General features: G+C 37.1%; 1 protein-coding gene across 1 annotated transcript in view; it reads left to right on the top strand.

Annotated features, from left to right (window-relative positions):
- Positions 1-16,787: 16,787 nt before the first annotated feature.
- Positions 16,788-18,924, top strand: part of SLC6A19 (solute carrier family 6 member 19) — a 47,025-nt gene continuing 44,888 nt past the window's right edge. Inside the window, exon 1 of the mRNA XM_072605355.1 lies at positions 16,788-17,040. Within this exon, the coding sequence (XP_072461456.1) occupies positions 16,839-17,040 (202 nt within the window). The 5' untranslated portion in view covers positions 16,788-16,838. The remainder of the gene's footprint in view (positions 17,041-18,924) is intronic.

Raw genomic sequence — 18,924 nt, forward strand, 5'->3', positions numbered from 1 at the left:
GTCCCCAGCACCAAATGTCCTCTCTGCTGAGTGTTCTGAGGCTATATGTCTCCCCAAAAAGCAAGCCTGTACTAAATGGCATATTCCAAGACAGGGTGTCTCCTGCCACAAGTATCTTTTCCTCTGACTGTTCTGAGGGTAGATGAGCAACTGGAACGTTCAGAGCATGTGTCTCCACCTAAGACCCCAGCTCAAATTCTGCCACAATAACTGTGTCACCCTAGGCGAGTCTTACTTCTTAGGCAAGTCTAACTTCCTTAGCTTCCTCAGTAGTAAAACAGGGTTAATAACATCTACCTTACAAAGTTGCTGTGATTATCAAATGAGATAATATAAGTAAAGTGCTTTGAAAAACTTAAGATGTTATATTAATGTTAGCTATTATTATGATTAATTATCCTATGCTTAGCCTTGTATAGTAGGTTGGTCCTTCAGTTAAATCCTAGCACTTAAATTTTTTTTATTATTTTAATAACATCCTTTTCCAAAATGAACACTGGTCCACATTTCCAGTGCAATATTAAGTACCCTACCCAATGTTTGTTTTAGGGTCATTTAGTGTCCTTTATGGTTCTTAGCTGGTTAGGACCATGTCTTCCCCAAAGTCAGTGGGATATCTCAGGTGAAGGTCAAGGCCCCTGGGCAGATGGTCTATCCAAGGGTGGTCAATGATTTACAAGCTAGTAGCTAACTTCAAGTTGCAGTAATTTGTGCTGGGATAGTACTTCAAGGGGGTTAGGCCTTGTTACTATTGGGTGTAATTCTGCTTGTGACAACTGCTGAGAAGAGAGATTTCTTTTTTTGGTCAATGTGTAGCCCAACTGTACAAAAACAGGGGTCTGCTGATGGAAATTTCCCATTAGGTTCTACAAAGTTGCTGACCTGGATGGGCAGTGAGCAAAAGAAGGCTACATGCCAGTGTTTACACCAGAAAGCTGTCAGTTTAAGTGCAGCTAGACAAGAGATGAAGAGTTGAGCCATAGGTTTTTTAGAAGGCTACCAATTTCTCTTCCCCCTCTCCACTTAACAGCATTTTCTTTTTTCCAGTTACATGTAAAGTTAGCTTTCCACATTCACGTTTATAAGATTTTCAGTTCCAATTTTTTTCTCCCTTCCTTCCCTCCTCCCTCCCCAAAATGGCATGCAATCTGATACAGGCTATACGTGCACAATTATATTAAACGTATTTTCACCTTAGTCATATTGTGAAAGAAGAATCAGAACAAAAGGGAAAAACTATGAGAAAGAAAAAAAAAGAAAATAGTGTTCTTCGATCTGCATTCAGATGTTGTAGTTCTTTCTCTGGATGAGGATAGCATTTGGAATTGTTTTAGATCATTATATTGCTGAGAGGAGCTAACCTATCATAGCTGACCATCACACAATGTGGCTGTTACTGTGTACAATGTTCTCCTGGTTCTGCTCACTTCACTCAGCATCAGTTCATTCAAGTCTTTCCAGGCTTTTTGAAATCCACCTGCTCATCATTTTTCTAGCACAATAGTATTCCATTACATTCATATACCACTACTTATTCAGCTATTCCCCAATTGATGGGCATCTTAATTTCCAATTCTTTGTCACAACAAAAAGAGCTGCTATAAATATTTTTTGTATGTGGGAATTCTTTCCATTTTTTTTATGATCTCTTTGGGATACAGATGTAGTTGTGCTAGATATTGCTGTGTCAAAAGATATGCAGTTTGATTGCCCTTTAGACATAGTTCCAAAGTGCTCTCCAGAATAGTTGGATCATTCGAAATTTCACTAACAATACTTTAGTGTTCCAATTTCCCACATCTTCTCCAACATTTATCATCTTCCTTTTTTGTCATATTAGTCAATCTGTTTAGTGTGAAGTGGTTTTAATTTGCATTTTCCTAATCAATAATGAGTTAGAGCTTTGTTCCATATGATTATAGTTAGCTTTAATTTCTTCATCTGAAAACTACCTGTTCATATCCTTTGATCATTTATCAATTGGGGAATGACTTGTATTCTTTCAAATCTGACTCAGTTCTCTATATATTTTAGAAATGAGGCCCTTATCAGAGACACTGGCTGTAAAAGTTGTCTCCCAGCTTTCTGATTTTCTTCTAATCTTGGTTGTATTGGCTTTGTTTGTGCAAAACCTTTTTAATTTAATGTAATCAAAATTGTCCATTTTGCATTTCATAATGTTCTCTATGTCTTGTTTGGTCATAAATTCTTTCCTTCTCCATATATTAGAGGACAAACTATTCTTTGCTCTTCTGATTTGCTTATAGTATCACCTTTTATGTCTAAATCATGTATCCATTTTGACCTTATCTTGATATATCATGTGAGATGTTGGTCTATGCCTAGTTTTATGGCACCGATTTCTCAAGAACAAAATGACCAGATAGTCCTTGGTGGTCCTCAGGATTCTTTTGGTGATTCACTGCCTGGACCAGTGTGCTAATCACACAGACTCAATTTAGTCTAATTCAATCCTGCATATGTTCATCAAGGTATGGTTTCTAAAATGTCTTTCAGTGGGAACTTGGCTGTACATTTTATTATTTTTATTTTTTTTTAATTTTTTTAAATTAAATTTATTTATTTAACTTTAAACATTCATTTTCACAAAATTTTGGGTTACAAATTTTCTCCCCTTTTATCCTCTCCCCCCCAAACACCAAGCATTCTAATTGCCCTTGTGACCAATCTGCTCTCTCTTCTATCATCCCTCTCTGCCCTTGTCTCCGTCTCCTCTTTTGTCCTGTAGGGCCAGATAGCTTTCTATACCCCTTTACCTGTATTTCTTATTTCCTAGTGGCAAGAACGTTACTCGACAGTTGATCCTAACACTTTGAGTTCCAACTTCTTTACCTCCCTCCCTCTCCACCACTTCGCTTTGGAAGGCAAGCAATTCAATATAGGCCAAATCTGTGTAGTTTTGCAAATGACTTCCATAATAGTTGTGTTGTATAGGACTAACTATATTTCCCTCCATCCTATCCTGTCCGCCATTACTTCTATTCTCTTTTGATCCTATCCCTCCCCATGAGTGTCAACCTCAAATTGCACTCTCCTCCCCATGCCCTCCCTTCTATCATCCCCCCCACCCTGCTTGTCCCCTCGTCCCCCACTTTTCTGTATTGTGAGATAGGTTTTCATACCAAAATGAGTGTGCATTTTATTCTTTCCTTTAGTGGAATGTGATGAGAGTAGACTTCATGTTTTTCTCTCACCTCCCCTCTTAATCCCTCCACTAATGAGGCTTTTGATTGCCTCTTTTATGAGAGATAATTTGCCCCATTCAATTTCTCCCTTTCTCTTCCCAATATATTTCTCTCTCACTGCTTGATTTCATTTTGTTTTAAAGATATGATCCCAACCTATTCAATTCACTCTGTGCACTCTGTCTCTATGTATGTGAGCGTGTGTGCATGTGTAATCCCACCCAGTACCCAGATACTGAAATGTTTCAAGAGTTACAAATATTGTCTTTCCATGTAGGAATGTAAACAGTTCAGCTTTAGTAAGTCCCTTATGACTTCACTTTGCTGTTCACCTTTTCATGGTTCTCTTCATTCTTGTGTTTGAAAGTCAAATTTTCTTTTCAGCTCTGGTCTTTTCATCAAGAATACTTGAAAATCCTCTATTTCATTGAAAGACCATTTTTTCCCCTGAAGTATTATAGTCAGTTTTGCTGGGTAGGTGATTCTTGGTTTTAGTCCTAGTTCCTTTGACTTCTGGAATATACTGTTCCATGCCCTTTGATCCCTTAATGTAGAGGCTGCTGGATCTTGTGTTATCCTGATTGTATTTCCACAATACTTGAATTGTTTCTTTCTAGCTGCCTGCAGTATTTTCTCCTTGACCTGGGAACTCTGGAATTTGGCCACAATGTTCCTAGGAGTTTCTCTTTTTGGATCTCTTTCAGGCGGTGTTCTGTGGATTCCTTGAATATTTATTTTGCCCTCTGGTTCTAGAATCTCAGGGCAGTTTTCCTTGATAATTTCATGAAAGATGATGTCTTTCAGGTAGGCCCATAATTTTTAAATTGTCTCTCCTGGATCTATTTTTGAGGTCAGTTGTTTTTCCGATGAGATATTTCACATTATCTTCCATTTTTCCATTCTTCTTGCTTTGTTCTGTGATTTCTTGCTTTCTCATAAAGTCCTTAGCCTCCATCTGTGCCATTCTAATTTTGAAAGGACTATTTTCTTCAGTGAGCTTTTGAATCTCCTTTTCCATTTGGCTAATTCTGCTTTTGAAAGCATTCTTCTCCTCATTGGCTTTTTGAACCTCTTTTGCCAATTGAGTTAGGCTAGTTTTCAAGGTGTTATTTTCTTCAAGATTTTTTTGGGTCTCCTTTAGCAGGGAGCTGATCTGCTGTTCATGCTTTGACTTCATGTCTCTCATTTCTCTTCCCAACTTTTCCTCTACCTCTCTAACTTGATTTTCAAAATTCTTTTTGAGCTCTTCCATGGCCTGAGCCCATTGGGTGGGCTGGGACACAGAAGCCTTGATTTCTGTGTCTTTGCCTGATGGTAAGCATTGTTCTTCCTCATCAGAAAGGAAGGGAGGAAATGCCTGTTCACCAAGAAAGTAACCTTCTAACCTTTCCCTTTTCTGGGCATTTTCCCAGCCAGTGACTTGACCTCTGAATATTCTCCTCACACCCACTTCGCCTCCTGATCCTCCCAGCCAGCGTTTGGGGTCTGAGATTCAAATGCTGCTTCCAGCCTTAGGGCTTTTGGTGGGGGCAGGGCTGCTATTCAGTGTGAGATTAAGTTCATGTGCTGAGATTGGGGCAGGGCCTCCTCTCAGGCTCAGTTCCCTCAGAGAGTTTATGCACAAACCTTCCACAATGGATCCAGGCTCCCGCCCCCTTGGGGAGCCCCGATGTGCAGCCGCCTCTCAGCTTCTACCTCCCGGGGGGAGGCCTGAGTTATGGGGGCACCCCACTCCCCTCTCGACCCGCCAAAGAGACTCTCTCACCGACCCCCGTCACCTGTGGGTGGAGGGACTTGTGCGGCCGCTGGAGATCCCGTCCCTGAAGCCTGCTCGGATCTGTACCTCTCGGTGCCGCAACCGCAGCAGGGCTGCACTCAGCTCCCAGTCTCGGCACCCAGTCCGCAGTGTGAAGGACCCCCTGCGAGAGGTTTGCAGGTCTCTCTGGAACAGAAATCTCCCTCGCTCCAATGTTCCGTGGCCTCTGGGTGCAGAATTCGCCGTGAGTTACTTCCCTGTAGCCGTTCTATGGGTTGTGGGTTTGGAGCTATGTGTATGTGCTTCTTTCTACTCCGCCATCTTGGCCCCGCCCCCTTGCCTGTACATTTTAAAACAAAAAAGTGGGCATTTTTTTTAAAATGACCAAATGTTATTCCTTTACTCAGGGAAGAGCTTTCTGAGATTACTTTGAGGAGCTGGTGGGGCGGAGGATTCTAGAGGACATACTCTTTCTCTTTGGTGATATAGATCTCTTAGGGAAGAATAAAGATTGTTTGAGAAACACTGATATCAAAAACCATCAGAACATTCTATGTGTGTGATTTCATAATCTATTAAGCTATAAGCTCCAATCTTTACTTTTTAAAACATCAAGTGTTTTACACATTCAGACATAGATTCGAATATTTTACTGATAAAACACAGACTCAAATTCAAACCCGCATTAGTTTAAAAATGAGAGTTAACTTCAAAGATAGTTTTTCCATTCTCATTTGTTTATTGATCTTAAAAGTCACCTATGTAATCAACAAGCATTTATGAAGTATCTATTGTATGCCAGACACTTCTAGACACTGGAGATACAAAGATGAGCCCAATCACTTCATTTCATAGATATATGGGAACTAAGATTAATAGAGGTTAAATGACTTGCTCGGGGTTGAACAGCCAATGAATGTCTGAGGCAGAATTCAAACCTAGGTCTTCCTGACTCCAAGTCTAGTGCTTTATCCACTACATCATTCTGTCCTCAAGGACTTTCTATTCTTTTGAGGAGACAAATATTATACAAGTTAAATTGTGGGATGGAGAGGGAAGGGAAGGACACAAGCAACTGAAGGATGAAGAAATGCTTCTTGTATGAAAAACATTCACTTATTTCTTGATAGAACTCATCATTTATTACAGATTTACTTTAGAAAGCATGCCATATCATGGTATCGCCAAAAAAGCTCTGGACTTAGGAAACTTAAGTTCTAGCCCTAGTTCTTCTTTTTACTATGCAACTCTGGACAAGTCATATCACACTTAAACCTTAGTTTCTTTGCCTGTTACACGTAGGGCAGCTAGGTAGTACAGTGGATAGAGTTCTAGGCCTGGAATCAGGAAGGCTTGAGTTCAAATCTGGCCTCTGACACTTACTAGCTGTGTGACCCTGGGCAAGTCACTTAACCCCATTTGCTTTCAGTTTCCTTATCTATAAAGGAGCTGGAGAAGAAAACAGCAAACCACTCTAATATCTTTGCCAAGAAAACCCCAATTGGGATCATGAAGAGTTGGACGTGACTAACAAACAACAAATACACTACACTATATAGTATAATATATATGTATATATGTGTGTGTGTGTGTGTGTGTATCTGTATCTATATCTATATCTATCTATCTTGCAAACCAGATCAAGTCATGGGTCAGAATGCTCTTTTACAAAAGGATTTGTGTGCGAGTTCTTTCAAAAATAAGATCTATGATGAATTTAAAATATGATCTTACTATTAAATCCAATGTTTAATTCAGGAATGTTGTTATTGCTCAAAATGAGTTATATCTGCCTCATCTCAATTGTTAGTATTAATCTTCAGTGGTATCCAGTATTATAACACAATTGGCTATATAAGTTTGTTTTACTAGCCTATTTTGTTTATAAAGAATTTTCTTTAATTCAAGACCTAGTAAAGACAAATTTTTTAATCTCATTAATCAACTCTCTTGTGTTTGGTTCCCAAGTCTCCAATTTAATTTCCTTAATTTAAGCATAGCAGCTGTCTGGCACCTACAGCCCAAGTCTATGTGAAAAAGGAAATCAAGTAAAGTAATTGCCTTTCATTCAACCACCTCTTTGTGACCAGCTGAGCTTCATGAACTATCGAATGGCTCACTTCTTTCCATCCTGGTTTCCCTATCATCTTTCTGCATGGTTTTGGTCACTTATCATGGCATTTACCTTTGTTTCATTTTGACCTGGCTTGTGTTTGGTTCCTGCTTTTCTTCTTTTACTCATCAGTAAATTTCTAGTCAAATTAGTCTAAATGACTAATATTCCTTGAGAACTCCTCATCCACTCAGGCTCCCAACTGCTGGACATTAGTCCTTCATTTTACTGTTTGATGAAAAAGAGCCATCTTTGACAGAAACTTAGGTTTTATCTTCATCCCTTACATCTATATCCTATAATTTCTACCTTTATGATTTCTTTCTCATGGTATAGTTTTTTAATATATTTGTTACATTTATACAGTTATATATATGTATATACATGTGTGCATAGATATAGACATAGTTACTATACTGTAGTATATAGATTCAGAGTCTATCTGATCTAGGTTTGAATCATACCCCAGACATATAATAACAGGATACCCTTGGGTCATATGACCTAACCTAATATAATTTCTCTGGGCTTTAGTTTACTTATGTGTAAAATGAGGATTTTTGGACTCAGTGTCTTCTAGAAACCCTTATAGTTCTAAATCTATAATCCTATGATCTCTCCTATGTACCTCCACTGCCATGACTAAATTAAAGCCTTCATTATTTCATTTGATTATTGTCAAACAAATTACATATATATTATATATTCATACATATATGGTATTTAATAAGCCTTAACTCTCTATGTAAAAGCTCAATACCAGTATTAATATTGGTTCATACAATGGCACCCTAATTGATTTCCATTTAGTCTTCCTCTTCTCCTACCCATTCTCCTTATTACTTTCAGATTAATCTTCCTAAATCTTACCTAAAATCCTACTTTGCTGCCTCATTAAAGCTATGCAACAGATTGCAAGATCTGGGCAGTCCTTATAAACTGGAAAGGCTTTGAGTAAAGTCCTGGTGACAGACTGCATGTTGTTGACCAAGGACAATTCTAGTTAAATTTGGGGAGGTTCATAACCAATTTGACAGTGATAAATGTTTAAGCCAAAGTAAATCTCAAAAAATATCTACTAAGTAATGGAGGAATTGTGAATTACGACAACAAAGGCAATATAGTCACAAACAAAATATTCTCAATATTTGCCATATGTTCCAGACAAACTCAAGTCCACTGTAGCTATTCCCTGGACATGCTTTCATACTCTCCGACTTCTATCTCATTCTTCTTTCATTAACCTCTCTTACCTTTCTCCACCTTTTATAACTTTCATTCCTCAAGGTCCAGCTCAAATATTTTTTATATAATATACATATTATAATATATTAAAATATTATATATATGTATTTAAAATATAAAATACATATTTATATAAAATATAAAATACTTTTATCCCCTTGATGGCAAATGATCTCTCTTGCCTAAGTATTTTGTATATGACTTAGATGTATATCCCTTCTTTCTCCATAGACCAGAGATTCTAAACCTTCTTTGTATCATGAAAACCTTTGGTAGTGTGATGAACCCAATGGGTCCCTTCTTAGAATAATTTAAATACATAAATAAAATGTGTAGAATTACCAAAAAAAGATTATATTAAAATAGTTATTAAAATGTAAAAAACATAAGCTGACAGACTCCAAGTTAAGAACTCTTGCCCTATATTGTAAAATGTTGGAGGGCAGGAGCTATTCCTTATTGATCTTCACATGTCCCAGCAGCAGACAAAACAAGACCATATATAGGTGCTGAGTAAATGTTTGTTCTATGAATGAATTGCTGAGTGAGTGAATGAATGGGTTAGGATTTGCAAAGGTTCTTTTACCTTCAGTGTTATGCTGCTAGCTCAGCTCTCATCCACACATCACCCACCAAGTCAATTCTTTATTTACCTCGAGTTTCAGTTTTGTACTACCATCCTCTTACATCCCAAGGTAAGAAACTCAAATCAATCCCCTTTCTTACCTTTTATCATCTCTATAAAGAAATTATCATAGAGAGTGATCAAACTAAGGGATAATTTGGGGATTATTTTAAGCTATTTCATTATTTTCAGATTACATTTAAGTTATTTTTCAATCTCATTACTATAGATAACTAAAGGTAGAATGAATTACATCATCCATGAAGTTAAAATGTCAATACTTTCAGGAACTGGAAAGTAATTTATCCAGCCCCTTGGCTATGTAGAGGAAGCATGAGTAAATTTCCAGAGGACAGCAATAATTCCCGATGGTCAAGGAAACATTTTGTATTATCTTGGCACCCAAGACATATTTGATGACAGTAATAAAGATCAAAGGTTACAAACTTTCAAGATTTAACATGCCATTGTGTTGTTATTGTCTCAAGTGGAACCATTAAACCACAAGTAATGAAATACAGTCTTTCCAATTAAAAATATATTTGTTAAAAGATGCAGTTCTTTAACCTTGGGGCTGTACTGTATTGAGTAACTGACCAATGAAGACATGACTGAAACTAAATGAGACTTTGCTTTCAAAACCACCCTGATCACATTTCCATGCTCATTCCTGGATGATTATTAAACTACTCACAATAAAAGAATCTGTAGGAGGAAACAATATCATTAACAATTCACCCCAAATCCCTGCCCTCAGCAAATGAAAAATACATAACACTATCTAAGGCTGGGCAGATGCCAAACAAACATTCACAAATAGGCTTGAACTTGTTGACTATTTCTTGAGACTGAGATGGTCCTGTTGGTACTGAATTGTGTTGTTTGCAGCTAGTTCATCTCTGACTTTCAGTTTTCATTCACTAAGGGTTATTTAGAAGTATAAATTAGACAAAGTCCCCAAATAAAACTTTCAGCATGATGGCCTTTTTTTTTCTAGAGAGTGTGCTTCAAATTTAATGCAATAGTACCAACAACGCCATATTTGTCTGGGTCCCTTTCTGAACTTTCTTATGCTTTTTTCTTTCTTTAAGTTATTCATTGACCTTCTATTTTTTCCTATCACTATCACTACCCTCTCCTCCAACTCTTTCCCTTCCTACATAAAAACTCTTTGTAAAAAGTAATTATTATCATGCGAAACAAATCTGCACATTGAGCATCAGTGAAAATGTGTCTCCCTCTTTCCTTCGGGTTAATAATCTCTTTGCCAGGAGGTGGGAAGTATGTTTTATCATCAGTCTTCTGGAGACCTGATTGATCATTCTATTGATAATAGTTCTGCTGTTTTTCACAGCTCTTTTTCTTCATAATGTTGCAGTTACCTTATAAATTATTCTTTGCGTTCTTTTCCCTTCATTGTGAATCAGCTCATGTAAATTCTTCCAAACTTCCCTGAATCTGTCCCATTCACAATTTCTTATGGTACAATTACTTTACATACATATACTATAATTTCTTTATTTCACTAATAGTTGATGGGCATCCACTTTACTTCAAATTCTTGGTTACACCAAAAAAAGTGTTGCTACAAATATATTTGCACATATGTCATTATTTCTTCTTTATAACAGTTTAAGTCTAATATGTCTAAATTAGCTCCAAAAGAAGAAAGGACAGTGTAACCCAAATCTATTCATGCCAAGACCATCAGTGTCCTTTTTTTCAGAAGGGCTTAGTGACCACTAAGTTATTTGCAATTCACTAACTAAAAGAGACAAGCTGTAAAGTCAACATCCTCTGGTTCACACTCTAAATGCCAGGGTCTATGAGTTTGCAGCATTGTTTGCAACTCTGAAGACCCCAGGAGAAGTTGGTAGCCAGAATAACTGAGGCAATTGTCCCATTGCCTTGCTTTCAGTTCGGAGTGCTACTTGTTAGGAGGAACACAGACCAACAGGAACAAAGTCAGAAGAAAGTTGAGGGCAGTCAAGACTATCGTGTAAGAATGAAGAAACTGGGGACATTTAGTCTAGAGAAGAACTGGAGGGGATATAACAGATACCTTCAAATATTTGTTTCATGGAAAGGGGATTAGGCTTCTTTTGCCTAACTCTGAGGACAGAACTAGGACCAATGGGTTGAAGTGGCAAAGTGCCACCTTTTAGTGCAATGTAAAGAATTGTGTATTAGAACTCACCAGAAATGGAATGGTCTGTTTTGTAAGGTAATGAATTCCACTTATTGGAGAAGATGTAAAAGGGGTTCCTGTTTGGGTACGATTTGGAATATATTACATTTAAGGTTTTTTGCAATTTAATGATTCTACAATTCTATTTCAGGATCTGTGTTGGTGTCAGACCTTCATGACTCCTATAAGTGTGGAGATATTTTGGAGATACTAGTGAGTAACCTGTGATTTTACTGGGATTCTTCTAGAGTAATATGGATTCTTCTGGAGTTTCCATAATGAATTCATGGTCTTGAAGAATCAGGTTTGGAGCAACACCAACCTTCCCCAGAGTAGCTCCAATTTAGATCCAAAGCTTCCCTTGAGGTATCTTAGATATTCAGTTACCTTAAGGCACCTGTGACCTTATCAATGTGAGTATTCCCTCCAAAAATGGCTATCATAACCCACTGATTACTTCTTGTACTCTGAGACTTTTATCCATAATGGGGATGCCATTCAGTATGATGGGGGATGCTTCAAGTTCATCTAACACCACAAAGAAATAGATGAAGTATGTGGGCTATCCATCCATTACTTTTTTTTATTCTATTTACTTGGCCCATCTTTTTCAACTCTATGTTTCTTTAGAGATCCTTTACACCAGTTCTCCATCACAATTTATTGTTTCTGATGTGTTTCAGCCTCTGCTCATATCTACCGTGAGCTTTTTGAGTGATCCTTAACCTCTTTGGAGGTTATTGTAGTTTTCCATAATTTGTGGCCATAAAACATCACTGAAAGAATATTATACTAAAATGATGAGTCTTTGTTTTAGGAAGAAACTTGGGTTCAGTAGAAGAACTTTACAATTTTCCAAAGGCAATCTCTCTCTCCTTCTCAGTTCTAAACCCAGCTCATTGTCCATTTGCAGTGCTTGTGCTAGCTGAATGCATCCTGATGAATGAACTCTAAAATTGTTCTTCCAACTTCATATCATAGTTTGGACAATGAGTCTCTTCACTTTTTATTGTGTGTATGCATGCGTGTAGAATTACACCAAAATCTTTGGAGTGATTATAGATCTCTTTGAGAAGGCTTTTCAGATTTCTATGGTGTGATACAATCACTAAAATGTCATCTGCAAAGAAGAATGGCTAGAGGACCAGTCTTTAATAGAAAACCATTTTTCAACCTGACTTTTTACTGAATCTCCTCCAAGACATGGCAAAACATTTGGTAAGTGCACAATTACCTGTTTTATTCTTCACTTAATATCAGTAATCCTCCTCCGGGGTGGGAAACCTCTGGTCTTGAGACTACATATGGCCCTCTAAATCCTCAAGTGTGGCATTTTGACTGAATCCAAACTTCACAGTTCTGTCAACGGGCTGCACTTGAGGACCTAGAGGGCCACATGTGGCCTGGAGGCCACAGGCTCCCCACCCCTAATCAAACAAGATCATCTCTTCTATATCTTTCTGGGAACTTTTTGTATATTTGACATAATGTCTTACTTCGTTAGAGAGAGCATTTAAGCTTGCGCCACCAAATTGAATCTTTTCTGTAGTCAGCATACAATAAGAACCATGTGATCGTCTATTGGCTATGTCTTTTAGTCAGATGTGATCTACTATGGAATATTACTTGTAAAAGTCTATTATTTCTTTCTAATACCCTCATCAAGAATCTTCTGATTGTATGTGTAGATTGTTCTCATGAGAATTTTACATGGATGGGGATAATAGGTCTGTGGGTCAGTAGTCATTCATATTTTCTTATTAATCTTTTTTAAAAAAAGTACCAATAAGATCCAAAATTTTTTCCACCCTCTTGGCATCTTCCTTGCCTTCAGATAATTCCTCAATATACTCAAAATTATGTCATCTCTAGCATAGACCTTCTTCATCCATATTTGGTCTAGTCTAGCTGCTTTTTTCAATCTATTTCCTTTTCAATACCATTTCTACCATTTCTGTTTGTATATCTGGAACTGTGTTCTTTGTGTCCAAATGTGTTGACTCCACTGCCCATGATGGGGAAAACAGTTTGTTATACAATACATTCAGGTCTCACTACCTCACCCCCAGTGTGCAAATTTTAAAAAAAGAAAAAGAAGCCCTGTAATACATACAGATTTAGCAAAACAAATTCCCAGTGGCTATATCTGAAAATGTTTGTCTCTTCCTGCATTTTAGGTTCATCCCATTTTTGTCAGGGGGTACATGGTGTGTTTCAACTTCATTCTTTTGGACTCATCATTCATAATTGAATTGAGGCAGCCAAATGGCACAATAGAAAGAACAGTGAACTTGAGGTTAGGATGACTCAGCTTTAAATCTAGCCTCAGATATTCATGAGCTGTGTGACCTTGGACAATTACTTAATGTCTGTCTGACTCAGTTTCCTTTCCTATAAAATGGGGATAATAGCAGTACCTATCTCTCAGAAGTGCTGTGGATTAAAAGAGATAACACATGTAAAGTGCTTTGTGAATCTTATAAATTTTGGTATATAAATGTAATAAGTAAAAAAATGTAATAAGTAAAAAAAATTGCATGCAAACATAACAAAAGTGTTCTATTATAATAATGACCAGAACTCTAAAGTATTTCAAAGTTATTTTTCTCTATAATGTCATTACTGTATAAATTGTTCTAATTCTGCTTACTTTGTTCAGTATCAGTTTGTAGAAGTCTTCCAAATTTTTTCTAAAACTAGCCATTTCAACATTTCTTATGTCATAATAATATTCCCTTCTATTTATAAACTAAAATGTGTTTAGTCATTCTCCAATGGGTGAATACCTTGTAGTTTTCAATTTTCAGTCTTTCTTCTTTCTTTGCTAGTCTGACTGGAACCTTAAAGTTGTTTTAGTTTGCATTTCTCTATTGGTGATTTTGAGCATTTTTTCACATGGATGTTGATAGGATTTTTCATATAATTGTTGAATCATCAAAATCAATCTATATTTATTAAGCCTCTATTGTGTTTCAGAAATATAGTAGGTACTTAATTGCATTTGTTCCCTTGAAAACTGTCAGTTCATATCCTTTGACCTTTTATCTATTAGAGATAGGCTTTTAATCTTATAAATTTGAATCAGCTTCTTTTATATCTTAGTTATGAGGCCTTTATCAGAGAGACTTGCTGCAAAGGTTTTTCTGCCAATTATCTATTTTCTTTCCAATTTAGCTTCATTAGATTTATTTGTGCAAAGAATATTAATTTATAATCAAAATTGTCCTTTTATTTTGTGCAATCTTATCATTTGTTTAATCATGAAGCCTTCCCCATCCATAGACTTGAAAAAATACTTTTTCCTTGCCTCTTTAATTTGTTTATGATTTGACCTTTTATGTCTGTGTCATGTATCCATTTGGAGTTTATTTTGGCATGTAATATAAGGTATTGACCTAAACCTAATTTCTGCAAGATTACTGTCCATTTTCTCAACAAATTAAATCGTATTTCCCCCAGTAACTGCAATCTTTGGGTTTATTGAATATAATTGTGCTTATTCACTTCTGTAATCTATGTACCTAAGCTCTTTCACTGATTAACCTCTCTTTTTTTAATGACGCCAATCATTTTAATGATTATTGTTTTATAATACAGTTTGAAAGACAGTATGATTCTTTTCTCCAAGAAAATATTCATAATGTAAAGCATGAGTCTTCCGGGTCATCTGTGTCTTTGACGTCTATCATTCTTTATGACTAACACACTCTCTCTTATTACTGAACCACACTTCATTGTCCTCACCTATTCCCAAAATGACCGGATGACCAAATGCAATATGGCACCGTGAAAGGAGTACTCAATTTGGCAGTAGACGTCCTTAGTTCAAATCTCAGCTATCCCACTTACTATTTGTGTGACCAAAGTGTGTCATTTAATGTCTCTCAACTATGGTTTCCTCACCTGTAAAAGGAGCAAATTGGACTCTAATCTATGATGTTATAACTATAGAAGGATGCCTTTGAGCACACAGTATAGCTACTCTTCAAAGAATTCTGCAGTTTTCAAGCTATCTATAAATATTAGCTTAAGCATTAATACTCTAAATGTGAAATACCTGTCCCATGACAGTTTAAATATCCAATGGACATTTTAAAGAGGAACTGAATCACATCAATATTGACATTTTCCTTATAAACTAAATCAGAAGACAGAAGGAAGTTCTCACTAAATGGAAAAATAACTCATGGATTCTCTTTTGAAAACTACAAAGGAATTGTTTTTATCCTGTGCCTAAAGAGAGCAATAAACATATCCTGGGAAAAAGGTTCAAATATGCTACGACTGTGTTGGGTGCTTGAGGTCCAATGGGAAAAATTCATTATAAATAGCTGAGGTCAACTCTTCCTAGACTTCCTTCTAGGTTTGCTCTTTCTTTGAGGTGAGCAGTGGAGTCAACCACAACTTGACTCAGTGGCTGGTTTTCTTTTCTTTTTCGTAGCCCAGGAATACATACACTTACTCAGTTCAGTTCAGTTGTTTTTCAGTCAGATCTGACTCTTTGTGGGTTTTCTTGGCAATAATAATGGAATGGTTTGCCATTTCTTTCTCCAGCTCATTTTACAGATGAGGAACTAAGGCAAATAGGGTTAAGTGACTTGGCCAGGGTCACACAGCTAGTAAGTGTTTGAGGCCAGATTTGAGTTCATGAAAATGAGTCTTCCTGACTCCAGACCCAGCACTCTATCCACTGCAGCCCAAGAAAGTAATACATTAATGATCTGTAATTTCATTGGTTTGGGAACTCCCCCCACCTAGGCACCTTAAAACCCAACTGTAATTAAACAGATAATCTTAAAGAGTTCTTTGCATCCCAGAGAGTTTAAGTGGCTGCCCTCAGATAAAGAGAACATGGTCCTTACTGATTATAATTCTAACATTCCCCTTAGTACTTCAGGTTTCTTGTCTGTTGCTCTATGGAGAGCAGCTAATTCCACAGATTGAAATGGCTCGATTCTTGGTCAGTGCTTTTCCCTCAAGAGTTCATGAGCTCAGCCCGATCCATTTAGAGGTAATGATTCTTGCACCAGGCCACAAAGGCTTAGTGTTATTATCTAGTAACTCAGTTTCAGAGACAATAGAACCTTTTGAGAGTGAATTAGGGATTCAGTTCTTCCTCTGTCTTGGGTGTGGTAGCTTTTCTTGACAAACTAGGAGGTGTGTGTTGGAAGGGGGCAGAGGAATAGGTAGTCCCAGGAAAAATAGTTTGTTTTGCTGATGAAGGCAATCCAGCATTTAATTGGACAGTGGGAAAGGTTGTAAGATATGGTCTATTTGCCTTGAGTTTCTCCTCCCCCTAGAATACTAAATTTGCTATATACTACTTGAGGTTTTTACTCTTTGTAACTAACAGTGCTAAATCTGTACTATGCCTGAGTTTGCACAATAGGAGGGGCTGGGTGTATTTCATAACTTCCTTGGAGAGCAATATTTTTCAAAGCAAATAGCCCCCTGAGTTTGTCCATCTGGAATTGCTGAATGTGTGGTGTTCAGCAGGAGTCTTAGTAGATAAGGCATTAATAAGTGCTGGGCAATGAGTTGACTTACTGAATCAAATGATTTGCTGACACTTCCCTTCTGCCTCAGGTGCTTGAGGTAGAGTGTCAAAGGTTCACTATAAATAGCTCCCACTCTCCTCAGACTGCCATATCTCACTGACTGACTGCTTGGTAAAGACTTTGTTTGGGCTAGTGGAATCAGGCACCATGGTGAGGCTTGTGCTACCCAATCCGGACTTGGAGAATAGGATACCAACACTTGATGATCTTGAGACTATTGAAAAGGAAGAGGCAGAGTCAAGACCCAAATGGGACAACAAGGCACAGTACATGCTAACCTGTGTTGGCTTTTGTGTGGGGTTAGGAAATGTGTGGCGATTTCCTTACCTCTGCCAGAGCCATGGAGGAGGTATGTAGTGTCGGTTTATTTTACGTGTCCTGTGGGGGGAATAGGGACAATGGCAGCTTCTGAGTTAAACAGCAAAATGGGCAGGCAGGCTTTTTTGCAATACTCAAATGTGCTTTCAGCACTAGGCTAAAAGCTCCATGAGGGTAAGAATCATTCTCGACAGGACTTTAAATCTCCCCTAGAAAGGCAAAAGTGATGGGAAAGTGATCACTGCCATCTTAGTAGCTCACTCAGCTTCCCCTGGGGATTGTACGATTAAGATGGGGAAAGAGTAGATTTCGCAGAAGTTTACATCCCCAATGCAGTATGATTGCACAAACTTTTATTCTTCTGATTCTTTTCTACTCTCTCCTCCATTAAATTGCAGGGACAGAACTAGAGAAGATAGGTGGGAGGAAAAGACATTCAATGCCAAAATTTTACTTTCTCACTTATATAACTTCTTATCAAGTAAAGATTTTTGTCTATAGTTCTCATCACCATTTCCCAAAAGTATTTTACCTTCAGAAGCAATATGGCCATTTGATAGAAATGCTGGCTTTGGAGTCTGGAAGATAGGTGTTCAAGTGCTTTTATCTGACGATAGTAACTATGCAATGGGCAAGCCAGCTCCCCAGCCCACTCTTTGAGCTACAGAGTAGAGCTATGTTGCCATTTTGTGTGTGTGGAAAAGTTTTCATACCAGAAGTTCCTCTGCATGATTGAAATCATAGGTCTGAATAGTAACAAAAAGATGTGTTTCAGGCTTTGATGATATGTATTTTGAGCTCTCACTGCTCTAAATCCATTGAATGAAAGTAGGAGAGTCATTTCTGAACATTACTACCAGGCATACTGGCATTGTTGTGTTATTTGGTACAAACAATAATTTTAAAGAAATTTAAGGTCAATTCTGACCATTTTAAAGACTGGTAAAGTCAGGTCTCTGTGATGGTTTTTAAGAAATAAAAGGGGCTGAACCATTTTTTTTAATTTTGTAAGTTTTTATTTTAAACTCAAATATAAAATGAGAAAAGAAAAAAAGAACGTTTCCATGTACACAGCAGACCATAAGAGAGGATTCAATACAAAACAATACATTCCCATTTCAAGAAAACCTATATAATAAATAGGACACTGTTTTCAAAGCCGCCTAGCTCTTCTTTGTTTCCTTGTTGGTTTTCTTTTATTCTCTGCTGCGCATTTTTTACTTTATTTCACGCCCCCCCCAAGGTTACAAGTAAGTGTGGATATGTGTGTGTATGCATACACACACACAGATACACACATGTGGAGAAATATACACACACACATAGATATCTATAAACATACACATGTACCCTCATACACAAAAAAGACTTACTATGCTTATTTCCTCCTATCATCTGTTTCTCTGAAGGTGAAGTCTTCCTTTGTGAGTCCAGGTCTTTCCATGTTTTTCTAAATCAACCAGCTCATCATTTCCTGTACCACAGCAATATTCCAACCCAATCACATTTTATCTGAAAGATTTTCTATGAAATTTCCCCCCCAATTTTCTGCATTCCTTCTGTTCTTGGCTACATAGGTTTTATTTATACAAGAACATTTTATTTTAAAATAATTGAAATTATCCTTTTTACATTTCAACAAAGCTCTCTATAATATAGTTTAAGGTCTTAACTTCTTTTTCCCCTGGTTTCTTCAAAGTTCCTGACCTTCTGTTCTTCCAAATGAACTTTGTTATTATTTTTTTCTAACTCAGTCAAATCATTGTTTAGTAATTTAATTGGAATGACTTTGAATAAATAGATTAGTTAGGTTAAAAATGTCATTTTAAAAATTATATTGGCTTTACCTACCCATGAACAATAAATATTCAGTTATTTAAATCTGTTTATTTGTACAAAAATGTTGTATGTTTAT

The sequence above is a fragment of the Notamacropus eugenii genome, chromosome 4 (genome assembly GCF_028372415.1).
Source record: "Notamacropus eugenii isolate mMacEug1 chromosome 4, mMacEug1.pri_v2, whole genome shotgun sequence".
Lineage (NCBI taxonomy): Eukaryota > Metazoa > Chordata > Mammalia > Diprotodontia > Macropodidae > Notamacropus > Notamacropus eugenii.